The following is a 15537-nucleotide window of genomic DNA, read 5'->3' as shown; positions in this document are numbered from 1 at the left end:
AGATGATCTCACCTGTCCTGCAGTAAAGATGGCCACATTGCGCTCACTCTGGCCCAGGAAGGCCAGGTTACTAGTGGGGAAGTTATTCTCCTGTTCAGCTTTGCCTGTGGCCAGGTCAAAGATACAGTACCTCACCCAGTTACCAGTTTTCAGCACTGCGTGAACTCCTGCAGGACAGAGAGATGTTTAAGGGACATTGAAAAACTGTATCAAGTATTCACCGACGTAGAAAATAAGACAAAGACTCACCTTTGGAGTCAACATTCACAGCCAGAATCTCCGCCTTTTCCGGGATACAGAGCTTTTTAGGGGTGCGCTGAAAACAATCCGGAACTTTAGGAGTCCCGCCAGTTTTGACCACCTGTCAGGAGCGGATTGAGAGAGACAAAAGGTTAAATCAATATGAATGCCAGGAGGAGAGATGCTCACACCTGCACAGTTACATTCACACTAAAATACTGCGAGAAAGAAAATTTGAGCAATTATCGTTACCTGCAGCTCGTCGATTCTGAGGAGCCTGCAGTCCTGCAACAGTGACGATGGGTCGGAGTCAGTGGGAGCAGCAGTGGTCTGGTTATTCATGCTGCTGGATGTCCCTGGAAACTTCACAGCAACATATGCACCATCCACTTTAAGCACCTGGAACATAGTATGAAGATAAGACGTTGTGAAACTTCAAGACAAACCAGGGACCAGGTTGATCCAAAAGTAGCCACTGACTTGATCACCAGCATTATATATTATTCCAAGATATTACCACCTTGGCAAACATTGATCGTCTACGCACTGACACATTTCAGATACACCCACCTTTCCCACAGGGACATTTTTAACGTCCTCCACAAACACCACCTCCCTGAGCGGCCACTGCTCCTCGTTGACCTTCTCTTCCTCTTTGGGAGCCGGGGTGGAACGCCTTCGCTCTGCAAGTAGCAAGGCATACTAACTGTTAGTCCTTTAAATCACAGAATAATCAGATATGGCACTTAATTAGTATTCACATCTGGTGATTACAAGTAGTTCTGCATCATACACCTGACTAGGACAGTAAAAATAATCTGGTGACCAGGTGGACTAGAGGAAATTACTAATCAACACAGACAGCAAGCTGATATGGGGAGGTAAAAAGAAGAAGAAAGAAACGGTAATCAAACCCCCCCCCAGCTGGGCATACACAGGAAAACAGGCAGGGAGAAAGAAAAAAAACTTGCTGATAAAAGCCTGCGAACCATCTGTTTCAAAGTCAAAAGACTAATGAGAGCGCAGAGTGAGGAATAAATTGGTTCTGTGCCTGGAAGATAGAGTGTTGTGAGAGTTAGAGGTCAAGAGATACTAACGTACTGTAGGGCAGCGAGGCACTGCTAGCTATGGAAGAGGTATCGCTGCAGGTAGATGCCGGGGAGGGAGGGGGACCCATCTCCGTCTTCACCAGCTCAGGCTTGCTTTCCGTCCTATGGATTAAGACAAAGATACATTAGAGTTATTCTCGCACATCTCTGTAACCACGGGGACTGAAGTCTATGTCTTCCAATTGTGGTTAAAAGTGTAATGAAATACAATTATAGAAGACCATTCACATATAAATTACCAGCTTTTTTTTCTACACTAAATTAAACTGACTTGATTTCCAGGGTCTTGGTGGTCTTTTCCATGTTCTTGAGGCTCTCTGGGGAGCGCAGCTGGAACCTGCAACTGTCATTCATGTTCCAGACAGACTCCAACAGGACGCCAACTTTGGGAATCCCAGCATTGACAGAAAAGGCCACTGCGCCAGCATGGTAGAGGGGGTTATTCCTCAAGCACACCTAAGGAAGGGAACGGCAAATTAATTTCAAACAAACCGCAAGGCTTGTACTGAGCTCAAACCAGAAAACAAACATATAATAAACATTAAAATGGAAACAGAAGAGGTACTTAGTCCAACGCTGCCATACAAAATAATAACACGCCAGAGCAAACGACTGTCTCACCTGTGTTCCCACGGTGATGTTTGGTATCGAGGAGATGCCAGCGCTGGACTTTGGCTTTTTGTTCTTGGCTCTGGCCTTTTCAAGCATCTTCTTCCGTTGACTAAAAGGCACAACACCCCTGCAGACAGATGACATGCAGTTAGACATTCGTACCTTTCTCTGACACGTGCAGTTCTCACGTTTAATTGACAGACATCCATATTCTAACCCTTGCTTGAATGCCACGTTATAGCACCTGACAAAACAAAGAATCGTTCCCCATCAATAACCCTGTGAAAGAGAAAAGTGTAATAACCTATTGTTTTGCGTGTGACTTTGATGAACGCTCCCGCTACACCTGGCAGGATAACAATGTTATGGTGACATTCGGGAGGCAATGATATTGTTAAAAACATAGAATTTGAATTTCGTTCAGTGTGGTTTAATGGAAAAACTGTTTCTCTTCTCACCACCAGTAGAGGCTATTCTCCAGCTGTGCACACGTGTAGAGCGCGCAGCAGTGCAGCGACACCATGCGCTCCCCCTGCAGCTCAGGGAAAGCCTGAGCACTGTGCTCCAGTTTAGAGGCCACAGTGCTCAGTGTGTCGTCCACCCATGTTGCCACCTATGCCACACACACACACACACACACACACACAATTAAATAAATATTTGTAGGATGGCTGATTAGTCAAATATTTCTTTAGCCAATCTTATGGTTACACATTGCTGTGGTCGAGTGCTGCTACCAAGAACAAAGCCGAGCACACGTGTTCTCGTGTCAAGAGGAGCAATCATAATCTACCTTGTTGGTCTCTGTGGCTACAGTGGCTCTGATGCTATTGGCAGACAATAAGGTGATCTTCTCATTGGCCAGGCCCAGGAAGGATACACGCGGGTGATGAACAGAAGGATTCTGGAACAAATGACAGAAAAGTGTAATAAACTACCAGTGATGTCCAGCCATTACATTAAGCATGCTACAATAACAGGTGGATGCATACTGCTTAAACAAATTAAATGTAGTATAGTTCTTTGGTAATTCCAGTCACATAGGTTGAATTCTCCACCTGTGCATTCCTGTAGGGTTCAGGTTCGCTCCACTTCCACTGATACAACTCTCCTTTGGAGCTGACCGCCACCAGCTCTGAGAACATGGCTCCGATGCTCACAAACTTTACACCATCCTATAAAAGAAAATTAGAGCTGTCAGGTGAAGCAAAATGCAACCATAATTGCCCAGTGAACTGAATTTGCTTCTAGCGGACAGCAATCAAGTTGCAGCAACGTCTCAAGTAGGAAAACGGAAATAGTCAAAACTCCACACGCAATGTCGTAGTAAAGGTTTGTACTTCTGTGTTTTTATATAACCATTAAATCAACATTTGTGTTTGCGCTCCTCCTACCTTGTCAGGCCACCACTGGAGCTCCTCTCCCAAGGAGACAGGGCTCTGGACCGGGATGCTCTTCTTGTCCAAGCTGGGCTCGCCCTCGCGGCTGGTGGAGCCTCGCTCGGTGTCGAACGAGGCCCCATCCAGCCAGCGGCGCTCACGCAACCTCAACACGGACTCGCGCTCGCGCAACAGCTCAGAGTCGCGCTCTAAGGGAAGAAGGAGAACTGGTATGCAATAAGGTCACACCAGTGGGATAGAAGTAAGCCACTCTCTGGGAAAGACCCGTCAACATTGTTTTAAGGATAAAGAGAGAAGAGATACGATTCTTTAGAATCAAAATTGCAGCGCTGAAGATTGAGTGGGAGTCTAAATTATACTGGTGAGTCAGTATGTTAACGTGTGAGGTAGAAGAGGAAGAGGATGGACAGAAAGAAAGAAAGCATGCATATGGGCTACAAGTGGGCTAGGTAGGTTTTTAGAATAGACTGCCTTTAAAAAGGGTCCCTGTTAAGAAGGTGGGCCTAGCGGGCCTTTCTCAGAGAGCTTACGTACTACAGCCATGCAGCAAACAACACCAAACATTTATAGCCAGTGACACCAAACACCCATATACAAATCAAGCTGAACAGAACATTTACAACAAGCTAAAACCATTGCAAAAAAATCATTGTATATATTTAGCAGAGAAAAGTTGTATTTATATTTTCTTGACATTTGCAATCAATCCCCTTTTTTTTTCTCCAACACTTACAGACAAAAACGGGCTTGCTTTTGCAAATGTTACTGTACTGTTGCCTTTTCTTTTCTTAAGCTATTAAAGCTCCATCCTCACAAAAGCAACCAGTCACCGAAGGCCTCTCCAACACCTCACCTTCCCTTCACTAGTCAGAAATGAGTTGTTGAGTTACCTCTGGAGGATCCGAGGCGAGACAGTGAGGAGCGTCTAAAAGAGGGGTAGCCAAAGTAGCTGATGTCCTCAGAGAACATAGCATCAGCATCAATAATCACACTGGGATGGGCTGAGTGAATGTCTGCATCCAGTAGGGACATCAGGTCCTCTGCGTGGGCCAAGGAACAAAAGGATGCAACGTGTCACACACAAAAATAATTAAATAAAACAAAGTATTTTTATGAATTTGGCAAATACTGTCTCGACCATTTCAATGATTATAATTCAACCATTTTGAAACTATATTACTCTTTACACAAGTCTATTTGTATATACTGAAATGCAGCTAAGCCTGAACTCCAATCTTAAAAAAGTGTTTAAAGAAAAAAAAAAACATCTCACACACACACACACACACACACACACACACACACACACACACACCTAAAGGATTATTAGGAACGCTATAGTAATACCGTGTTTGACCCCCTTTCGCCTTCAGAACTGTCTTAATTCTACGTGGCATTGATTCAACAAGGTGCTGAAAGCATTCTTTAGAAATGTTGGCACATATTGATAGGATAGCATCTTGCAGTTGATGGAGATTTGTGGGATGCACATCCAGGGTACGAAGCTTCCGTTCCACCACATCCCAAAGATGCTCTATTGGGTTGAGATCTGGTGACTGTGGGGGCCATTTTAGTACAGTGAACTCATTGTCATGTTCAAGAAACCAATTAGAAATGATTGGAGCTTTGTGACATGGTGCATTATCCTGCTGGAAGTAGCCATCAGAGGATGGGTACATGGTGGCCATAAAGGGATGGACATGGTCAGAAACAATGCTCAGGTAGGCCGTGGCATTTAAACGATGCCCAATTGGCACTAAGGGGCCTAAAGTGTGCCAAGAAAACATCCCCCACACCATTACTCCACCACCACCAGCCTGCACAGTGGTAACAAGGCATGATGGATCCATGTTCTCATTCTGTTTACGCCAAATTCTGACTCTACCATCTGAATGTCTCAACAGAAATCGAGACTCATCAGACCAGGCAACATTTTTCCAGTCTTCAACTGTCCAATTTTGGTGAGCTCTTGCAAATTGTAGCCTCTTTTTCCTATTTTTAGTGAAGATGAGTGGTACCCGGTGGGGTCTTCTGCTGTTGTAGCCCATCCGCCTCAAGGTTGTGCGTGTTGTGGCTTCACAAATGCTTTGCTGCATACCTCGGTTGTAACGAGTGGTTATTTCAGTCAAAGTTGCTCTTCTATCAGCTTGAATCAGTCGGTCCATTCTCCTCTGACCTCTAGCATCAACAAGGCATTTTCGCCCACAGGACTGCCGCATACTGGATGTTTTTCCCTTTTCACACCATTCTTTGTAAACCCTAGAAATAGTTGTGCGTGAAAATCCCAGTAATTGAGCAGATTGTGAAATACTCAGACCGGCCCGTCTGGCACCAACAAACATGCCACGCTCAAAATTGCTTAAATCACCTTTCTTTCCCATTCTGACATTCAGTTTGGAGTTCAGGAGATTGTCTTGACCAGGACCACACCCTACATGCATTGAAGCAACTGCCATGTGATTGGTTGATTAGATAATTGCATTAATGAGAAATTGAACAAGTGTTCCTAATAATCCTTTAGGATTATATACATACATACATACATACATACATACATACACACACACACACACACTGTTGTCCTTTCGGTCTCGTTTTTTTGACAAACCTCCAGGGAGGTAGGACTCGCTGGCTGTGTCGTCTCCATCATCTCCATCTTCATCATCCCGGCTCAGCAGGTTGTTGACGGCGAGGTTGACATCCAGGTTGGTCCTCTGGAGTTCCCTAATGATCACGCTCCTGGACTTCCCCTGGAGGACTACCTGGGCCTAGGACGGCGCAGTTGAGACAAAGTAACAAACGCATTTATCGATACTTTTGTGAAAGCAGATTAGCAAGTAAATGTGCACCGTTTGCTGTAGGGTTGAATTTGTTTCAGTACGGAAAAGGCTATTAAATCACTTCTGTAGCTTCTGCTGTTTTTTTTTTTTCAAAGAAAAGATATACACACACACGCTGAGAAGTTGGTACCTGAGTAATAAGTTCTTCAGGGATGACAGAAGCTGGTATGACTGGCTGAGGCTGGCTACCCAGCAGGCCTGAGCCGCGATCCCTCCCTGTACGAATCACCCGGGTCTGTCGACGGGAATCGCGAGCCGCCGTCGATGACCTCCCCGACGTGCCTCCGCCTCCACCGCTGCCTCCGCCGCCGCCTCCGCCACCGCCTCCACCTCCTCCGCCGCTGCTGCTGCCACCTCCAGCTCCGCCACCCCCTGCTCCTCCTCCACTTCCACCTCCTCCGCTGCCTCCGTTCACGCCAGAGCTCCAGCGACTCCTGTTACATACAGTGCAAGGCATCAGACACAACTGCCCAAAAAGGAAACACCATCCGACTGACATTTCTAGGATTCGAAGGGATTCATCATCTTTGTGACAACGAAGACAGGGCACTCCAAATTAATAGGGTTTTGCAAAAGCACCATTTGCAGGAAGGGAGACATTAAAGTGGTAATCTTCCTAATTTAATCAGGCATTGTAAGAGGGAAAAAAAGCATGATTGCATCATTTTGTTTCTGTTAAACATTAAACTGTAAGGAACTCCGTTCTCCAGTGGTCAACATAAGACAGTCGATGAACGTGGCCATGCTTTTTGATCTATGCCTTCGGTAGACACATTTTACAACACGCTGAAGTTCTCTCTCCAGAATGAGGAACAATGCGGGGGGAATACAGCCCTGCTCCGCTGCAGCGAGAAGGCTGTGCTCTCCAACGCTGCGCTTTCACAGAACCGTTTGTCTCCGTCAACCTTGCCAGAACTTACCCAAGGGTGTTGCCTGCCAGTCTGCCCAGTGTGTCAGAGCCAGACAGGAACCAGGGCGGATCACTAGTCCTGCCTGGCCTGGAGCTCCTTCCTGTCCCTGAACCACTGCTCAACTTTGAACTGGAAACAAAAGATGGGAGATCAGTTACAAACCTACAGAGGTCCCACACAGGACCTTATATTATTAACTGGGTTAACATAAGTTAAATTGACCCACGGTCTGTTAAATTGGACCCCTTGGGTCGGGATTTATATTATTTATTTATTATCGACTAGCATGGCAACACCCTTGAGAATCAGAATTGGCTGCAACTCGTTCCTCGTTCAAGACTTTCCTCTTTTAAAGGTTCTTGGGATTTTGGGGCTGCGACTGCTTTCTCCCATTTCAACTTTTCTTACCGTGGAATGCCTATTAACCAAAAGTAGTTTACTTCAATATTCTTAACTAAGGCGCTCTTCATATAATTGGTTTAAATGGTGTTTTGCTGTGGCAAGGGAAATGACAATTTCTGCCAACGTTTTGTATAAACAGGGACTATAGTTACATTGAATTACAAAGTCCAATGAAATAAATAATTTAGTATCAGATTGTAATGGAAGACAATAGGATACCGAAATGGGGATTACAAATTATTCAGATACAATACAAACAAATAGCAGAATTAGACAGACAACAAGCTGACACAAACCAGAAAGATGTTTGACCTTGTTCAGTGATCTCGCAAACTACCTGCCACTAGGACAACCTGCCACACTCTTTTCCCATAGCATCCCTGCAGCCCACAATGGTGCCACTGAAAAACCAATTACAATGTGAAAACCACCTCCCGTTTGGAGCAAGGACATCCTCAGGCTGCTACGATCTGATTCACATGCACATTTAGCAGCTAGTGGTGCCTTGAAAGCTCTGAAATCACAGTTGGATGTTGTTCTGCTGGAAGGATACCGACAGCTATCAATGAGACATGCATCATTGCCAACAAATAAAAGAGAAGAAAAATGTATTTTAATTAAATTGCACAGACTTGCGCAACAATAAAAAGGCAACTGGCAATTAGAAAGTTACACAAACGTCAGTTGTTTGGTGTCAAGATTGGAATAAAAGCAGAAAAAAATATAAAATTGTCCCTGGAAGCATATAACTTTGAGGAAGAAAAGCAGCTCTGTGGTGAGAATGGCTTAATAGGCATCATAATCACAACAAGCCTCCTTCAGTCACCCAGCGACCTGTTGGGAGGACTCCTTTTGGGAACAGACCTGTTTTCAGATATTTGTTTCACTCCTGCAAGATTGAAATCTTTGGAGCGAAGAGTGCAAGCGTCATACTCTGCCGAGAGGCGTCGCAGCAACCATCAGTGAGCCTGAGCATGTCCGGTGCATCTTGTGCTAGAAATCTCCCCAAGCAATCGGTTTTCCAATTCGGTGCCAAAGCTAAAACAGTTTCCGGGACAGATCCCATCATTAAGAGGTCTCTCACCCATCACTGCCATCCGGTTTGCTGAGCTCCAGGCGGTCGGGCTGGACAGCGAAGCTGATTCTGCACACTCGTCCATCCTAGAACATAATGCATTTACGGTTTTCAATGTCACACATTTGCCTCATGAAAAGGAGGTCTATGGCCGTATTGTAATGCGAGAATAAAAATAATAAAATTAGGAATTTGACACATGCATCAATTCAAACATTAAATATCATAAAGCCAACAACTTAGCAGCCTTCTGCCTTTTCACAGCTTGAATAAGGAAAGCAGCGCCGTAGTAGTACTTAAATGTTACTGACTGATAGCACTTTGTAGTTTAACTTTATTTAAGAAATTGTACTTTCTTGATTCTTGTTGTTCTGAGTTTGTACTCATGGTTGAATGCACTTATTGTAAGTCGCTTTGGAGTCAGCTAAATGAAATGTAATATATAAGGCAGTCGGAGTCTATATGCACAGCATTTTTGCTGTGCATATCAGTATAGTTATTTTAGAGGCACTGGAAGATATAGTTAATTATTTAGATAATGTTATTATTATTTAACATGAACACACTACTGTGTGTGTGAATGCACAATCACATTGTTGAGAATGAAGGCACAACATTTGACTGCACACTCATCCTGGACACATTTCTACCTGCATGCCTCAGTTTGCTGACATTTGGCAAAAGCTCACAAAGTGAGGTAAATTACTGCATGCCTCCTCGGTGTGTCTGCGGCCCCTGTTGAGACCAGATTAACCAAATTGAAGTTTGCCAGGGAACCAGACGAATCTGCGAGCTTGTGTTTCATTTGTCCGCTTTGGACAGATTTTAGAGCAAGTTCTGACGAGCCAATCGGAAGGAATTTACTAAAACGACCAAGATGGCTGCCGCTGATACGGAACTTTCGGTTGAAGTCACTATCTTGTCACTATTTAACTAACTTGACGCTAAAAGAAGAACAAATTAACTGCACTTGAAGCTTTTCTTGAGAATAAAGCCGTTCGCTGCACTCATTTTCTACATGACGCTACACCATCACCGCTCATCTCTGCTTTTTTGCTCAGCGCTACGTCAAATGTTCCATTGCTCCGATTGGTTGTAGTTCTATACAATTCAGGGGTATTATGGTCTACACACATTGATAACACCTCTTAGTTCCAGACTAATGTGCGATTTGGCTTGGCGATGTCAGGCTAAACTGGGGCCATGTCCTGAATATAAACACATCAAATCCAGTCTATCTCTAAAATAAAAAGAGAAGCAAATCACCTAGAGTTTTATAGCACTGATAATAGTGACCCGGTTTGAATTGAAATCTCCATATTATACTGAACTGTTTGGTGGGCAATAATTATACATTAAACCTACACTCTAGATCAAGTGTTTCATTAATGCTAATTATGTAGTATCTTGTTGCATTACCTCAAGGAGAAATCCGGCATGGTTTGGACCAACAACACACTGTTTTAGGGTGGCCTGCTCCAGCAGACTGAGGTGGGGATGACTTCATTAGAAAAGAGGGAGGAGAGAGAACAAAGAAAAATGAACCGATGTAGACATGATTATAAAACCCCATCCTGTACAACAATTGATCAAATTAGACAAAAGCAGTGTTCCAATGTTGACACAAACGTACCTGTTATAGCTGTATTTGTTGAGTTTCTCCGAGACTTCACGGAGCCTGGAAAGAAGATGAAGACTATATTAATGACAGTCAGAACAGTTTAAGAACCAATTAATGCAGATTAATATATGCAATTCAGAAATGCAGGGCTGGAAGATACGTTTTAAAACATGAACCAATGATGTGCAAACCAGGTTTATTTCAACTTATTTAACTGTCCCCGTAACACAGACCATTAAAGGGCATTTCAAATCTTTTAAATGTCCTACTCGGCAGTATTAAATGATTTCAAAGTGACAAAATGTCTGAAAAAATGGGATTGTTTTTCTTGCTCTCATCAGCTGTGACATATGGTTGACCAACGACTAGGTTATCAGAGCAGAGGTCACAGCCCAGAGTTGGTGTGAAACTCTAATCTGATGATGCCAGTATTGAATCCAAAAGTGAATTTAAAAAGAGTTATAGAAAGATCTTTAGAGTAACAGAATTGTATGCTCAGTAGTTGGATGCATCTGGCTTGAGAGGGGGCGGGTGTGTGTATACATACACACACACACACACACACACACACATTAGGGCTGGGCACGTTAACGCAGGAAACTATTAACGGCGTTAATTATTTAATCATGCGTTAACTCGTTGTTTTTTTGCATTGGTAGGGGCTTAATGCTCCTGCACACAGGTGCTGCAATCTTTCCCAGACGGCGTAGTTCAGACCTGGGCATTTTACGGCTCTCCCAGTCCGGCCCGTGTGAGGTCAATCAAAAAAGAAATAAATAACGTTACGGCCGCTACTAATATCAAATTGCAAGTGAGTGGTGAATAACGATGGCGGTCCTTTTCGCCGTCAATAAATTAATGTGTTTATTTGGAGAAAAAAAAAATACCGTGATATACCGTGAAACCGCCAGAATCTTACAAAATACTGATATGAATTTTTGGCCATACCGCCCAGCCCTACCTCACAGGGACCCTTACTACTGAACAGATTGTTTATGTTGTTCCCTGATAAAAGACAAATGTTTCTTCTTCAGCATGATATTAAGCTGTTTTACTTAAGCAATAAGGTATGAGAAGCAGTACTGTGTCGTGCAATAATGTACTGTTCAAGGGAGTTGTTAGGCCCGACGCGCAGCGGAGTGCCGGCAAACCCTTGAACTGTACATTATTGTAGACACAGTACTGCCTCGAGTACCTTATTGCTTTTATAATACGGTACCTGTGAATTTATAAATAGTAAGCTCCCTTTCAGTACAAAATAGTTGTTGCCACCAACCGTTGTGTATCTCATTTCAGCGACAGAGAAAATAGTCCCGGGACGCACAGGACGCACATACGGGACTATAAAACTGACTGCCTGGTCAGTAAATCGCAGATTTACTGACCAGGCCGGTTGGAAGCAGGTGGAGGATGACACGCAGCCACCGATGTAAAGAAGTGCTCTCGCTGCTTCTGTCCGTCTTTTCTCCGTCATTTTTCTCCTCCATGATGTTTAGAGAACTTGCCTCTCATCGGGAAATTACCGACGTAAATATCTCTCACTAGAAATTATCACGATTTTGTGGTCAAACCCTTTTCATTCCTCATCTCAGGGAGGAAGTGACGTGTGTGTTGTCGTTCGTTATGCTAGTGTGGGGCATGCTACGTGAGCTTGTTAGCTGTTCCGTTTGAGCTAACGTTACTGTTAGCGAAGAGCGCCGTTGCAATACTGTGAACACTCAAGCAATACACCTGCAAGTTAAGGAAACCAACGTATGCGAGTCGTTACTGTGGACGTTACAATCAAAGTTTACACGAACATGTTTGGTAACTGTGAAGCTTGAAATAACAATAACAGTCGCGCAATTTAAATCTACCTGTTATTTTAAGTGCGCACTGATAAGGAACGCTCTAAATGTAAACAGGCTGTACAGTACTTTATGGCTGAATAAACTACACCTCGTGACTCACTCAACCAATCAGAATGCTTGATTTGATCTACCCGTATTATAAATTAGAATAAAATAGTCTATAACATCTGAAAATAAACACAATATTTATTTGAATGTCATATAGAAGCATTACAAAAATAAAATACATTTTTTTTTTCTTCCCTAGCATATATTTTTGATTTATATACTGTTGTTAACTTGCTGTTGCTCCAGAGTGCCTGTTATATTGTTCTGATTACATTACTTTAAAATAAAAGCACGCAATACACTAGTTTTTACTTCATTATTGAATTTGGCGCATAATGCGATTAATCTCAGAAAAATTATGCGATTAATCAGTTAATTTTTTTCAACTTTGCCCAGCCCTAATATTAATTAATTAATTAATTAATTAATTAATTAATATATATATACATATATATATATATATATATATATATATATATATATATATATATATATATATATATATATAGAGAGAGAGAGAGAGAGAGAGAGAGAGAGAGAGCTCATGAATGCACAAAAAACAAGCATTCAAAAGTGTCAGAATTTAAATGCGTTGGTTCACTTTCTATTGTCCATGTCATCCCACTGCTTGATGAAATGTGCCCTCACAATTACAAAATGTAAAACACTTCAAAAATCTCTAACTATGCGAGATGCAAACGGTGACAATATAACTCCTCTTTAAGCCTAATTTATGGTTCTCCGTCAGGAAGACGGCGTACCTACGCCGTAGCTACGCCGTCGACCCCTACGCTGTAGCCTGACGTACACCGCATGCGCTGTGATTGGTCCGCTCAGAACGTAATTTCCGGCAGTTGCTTTTTCCCCAGCCTCGACCGGTTTAGTAGTCGTACAGACCACCTCCGCAAACGTCTTCTGTCGCCTGCGCTTCAACATTTGCAATATAAGCATTTGCTCTTCAATATTGATGAGCTCCAACTCCAAATGCAGCCGCTCCAACTTGGTCGCCATTGTTTACTGTGACCGGAATTCGGCTATAACCCCTGAAACCACACAGGCACACCCCCCTGGCGGCATGGCGGTTAATTGCAGAGCAACGCGGTCCCTCGATGCAGAACTTCGAATGCTCAACGACGACGTCAGGTCGTACCTACGCCGTCGACCTGACGGATAACCATAAACTAGGCTTAACACGGAAGCATATTAGCTGCACGTGCAGCAGTCCAAAAACTACAAGGAGGTTATAGAAATGTACTTGCACAGCATCCAGGTCAGTCAAACAAATGGCACCAGTCTGGCACGGACACAAAGTCTACCCGCCCCAATGACCGATTTAAAACCGTCTCACTGAAGCACAGCAAAAAAACAACGTACTAAACATCCATTGCACCACAGGAGGAAAGCTATTTGCTATTCCACTGTGTCAAAGCAGACCTTGGTTATGTCAAGCAAACCACTGGCACTTGGTTGAGGAAATCTGACCGGATGTTCATGCTAGGCAATCACTTAAAATGAGCCAAGCTGTACCAAGCCTTTTAACTTCAGATAGAGGCACTTATCTGCTTTGACAACTGCAAGTTCCTTTACAGGGAAGAGAGAGGAGGCCTCCCAGCAGCACATGGTGACTGTAGCATGCATGGCATGCATGCCTGGGGATGAAACAGCCATGACCTCTTTAAGGAACCAATGGTCCAAACCACCAAGATGTTTGAGTGAATTTTTCAATAACCAGCAGAGTAAAACCGAGCTTTCCTGTCAGTCAAACCAAAAAGCCCCCCCCCCAGACTTAGAGGGTACACCAACCTGCAAAAAGCATCCACATACGCAGAGCCTATATCCAGTTGTTAATATCAAGGTCATTCTAAAACAACTTATTGACCTCTTTGCCCTTAAGTAGAACAGCTCAGTAATCAGTTCAATCTCAATGGATGATATAAAAAGGTTTATCATAAATCACATGTTCTGCAAAATACAGGTCGCACACATTTTCCTGGACATTTTGTTTTTCAACTACTGTCGTCTCATGATCTTTTCAGTTTCAAAATGTTCCTAAAGAAACTCCATTAAACGCAGTGTGATGCATGCCAGCAGCATGCCACTGCTAACAATATTGTGTGTAATTGAATTACCTGTCCCGAGTATGATCTGGGTATTTGGGTAAGAGTGAAGAAATTAAGTGTATGATCACGTGAACGCTGAGGAGTCCAGCATCGATCATACACACTTTGTACAGCCACGGCTGGCCCCCATACTAAAGTAACGTTAGATAACAGGATTAATGTGAATGCAATGTTGCTAACTGTGCTTCACTGCATATTTGAGATATTATCTCGGTACGCAATGTTCAAAAAGGGACAATTGTGAAAACATTATTTCCGACGATGTTAGCAAGTAAATTGTGCCATTACACTTTCGAATGATACACTGCCACAAAAGAACACGAAACACAAATATGTGGCTTTGTCAAGAGCGTGGCAGCGAATTAGCTTGCTAGCATTAGCAGCTAGCTATCAGTTAGCTGACGTTAGCTACTTCATTGATCATGATAATCAACGCGACACCCACAAAACAAACACTGACACATGTCAAAAGATTGCATATGCGAGTTGTACACGAAAACGCGTATTTTTTCACCAACGTTGTGTTTTACGACCCCTATTTCCCTCTCTTTTCCCCATCCCCCAACCCGCATTGTCTAACTCAACTTTGACTGCGAGCCAATCCTTCCAGAGAATCAAGGAAACAGCTTGCTAGTGTTAGCTAACGCTATTCGTACGATGGCCAGTTAACGGGTTAGCATCTAGCTAGCACTGGGCAGACTGTTTAGCTAGCAGCAGGCTAACGAGGATTGTTCCAAGATGCCGGGCCCGGTTTCCCCCGGGGGGGCGGGGGGGGTCATTTAAATTATTTAAACCCGACTGAACACGCATGACAATGTCAACATAGTTTGTAATGACAATATCGAATACTATATACCATAACCCGCAAGTAAGTACTGATTAAAATTCTTCTTTTCCACGGGCCGCAACAAAATACCTGTCATTGAGCTGATCCTCAGTCCCCGGCAACGGGTGAACCACGAAGTGTATAGATGTCATGGGGTCAATCCAAAATCACACACGGACGTGTGAAAGATGCGGAAATTGTTGTTCTTTCGATTACTGTATATATGTGGATTCATAGGAATCGTTTAATGGCGAAAACCCTCGAGTTTAGATCCCAGCCTCCTCACCCACATGCCGCCATCTTAACTCTACCAAGCTTCTTCTCCGTGTGTTGATTAGTGCACATGCAACCACTGCGCTGGTTGGACCCCGAGCACAAACAGGAAATGTGTTAAATTGGACGGGATTGGCCTCGCGAAGAAAAGCAAGACTACTGTAATTACAAAATACTACACTTTCACACTCCAACGTCTTTGTTCTCACC

The 15537-nt window shown here is 43.4% G+C and overlaps 1 protein-coding gene across 1 annotated transcript in view; it reads right to left on the bottom strand.

Annotated features, from left to right (window-relative positions):
* ubr5 (ubiquitin protein ligase E3 component n-recognin 5) overlaps positions 1–15206 on the bottom strand; it is a gene marked incomplete at its 5' end in the record, with an annotated part of 38480 nt that extends 23274 nt beyond the window's left edge. The window contains 19 exons of the mRNA XM_079227753.1: positions 13–167; positions 250–361; positions 493–639; positions 811–923; positions 1342–1451; positions 1621–1805; positions 1971–2088; positions 2420–2574; positions 2755–2865; positions 3020–3136; positions 3356–3567; positions 4252–4401; positions 5970–6129; positions 6332–6635; positions 7122–7241; positions 8599–8675; positions 10009–10090; positions 10223–10267; positions 15145–15206. Of these exons, the coding sequence (XP_079083879.1) occupies positions 13–167; positions 250–361; positions 493–639; positions 811–923; positions 1342–1451; positions 1621–1805; positions 1971–2088; positions 2420–2574; positions 2755–2865; positions 3020–3136; positions 3356–3567; positions 4252–4401; positions 5970–6129; positions 6332–6635; positions 7122–7241; positions 8599–8675; positions 10009–10090; positions 10223–10267; positions 15145–15206 (2535 nt within the window). The remainder of the gene's footprint in view (positions 1–12; positions 168–249; positions 362–492; positions 640–810; positions 924–1341; positions 1452–1620; positions 1806–1970; positions 2089–2419; positions 2575–2754; positions 2866–3019; positions 3137–3355; positions 3568–4251; positions 4402–5969; positions 6130–6331; positions 6636–7121; positions 7242–8598; positions 8676–10008; positions 10091–10222; positions 10268–15144) is intronic.
* Positions 15207–15537: the final 331 nt, after the last annotated feature.

This window comes from Taurulus bubalis, assembly GCF_910589615.1.
Source record: "Taurulus bubalis genome assembly, chromosome: 12".
In the NCBI taxonomy this organism is placed as follows: domain Eukaryota; kingdom Metazoa; phylum Chordata; class Actinopteri; order Perciformes; family Cottidae; genus Taurulus; species Taurulus bubalis.
The sequence above is the reverse complement of the archived record's forward strand: the minus strand, read 5'-3'. Positions and strand labels throughout refer to the sequence as shown.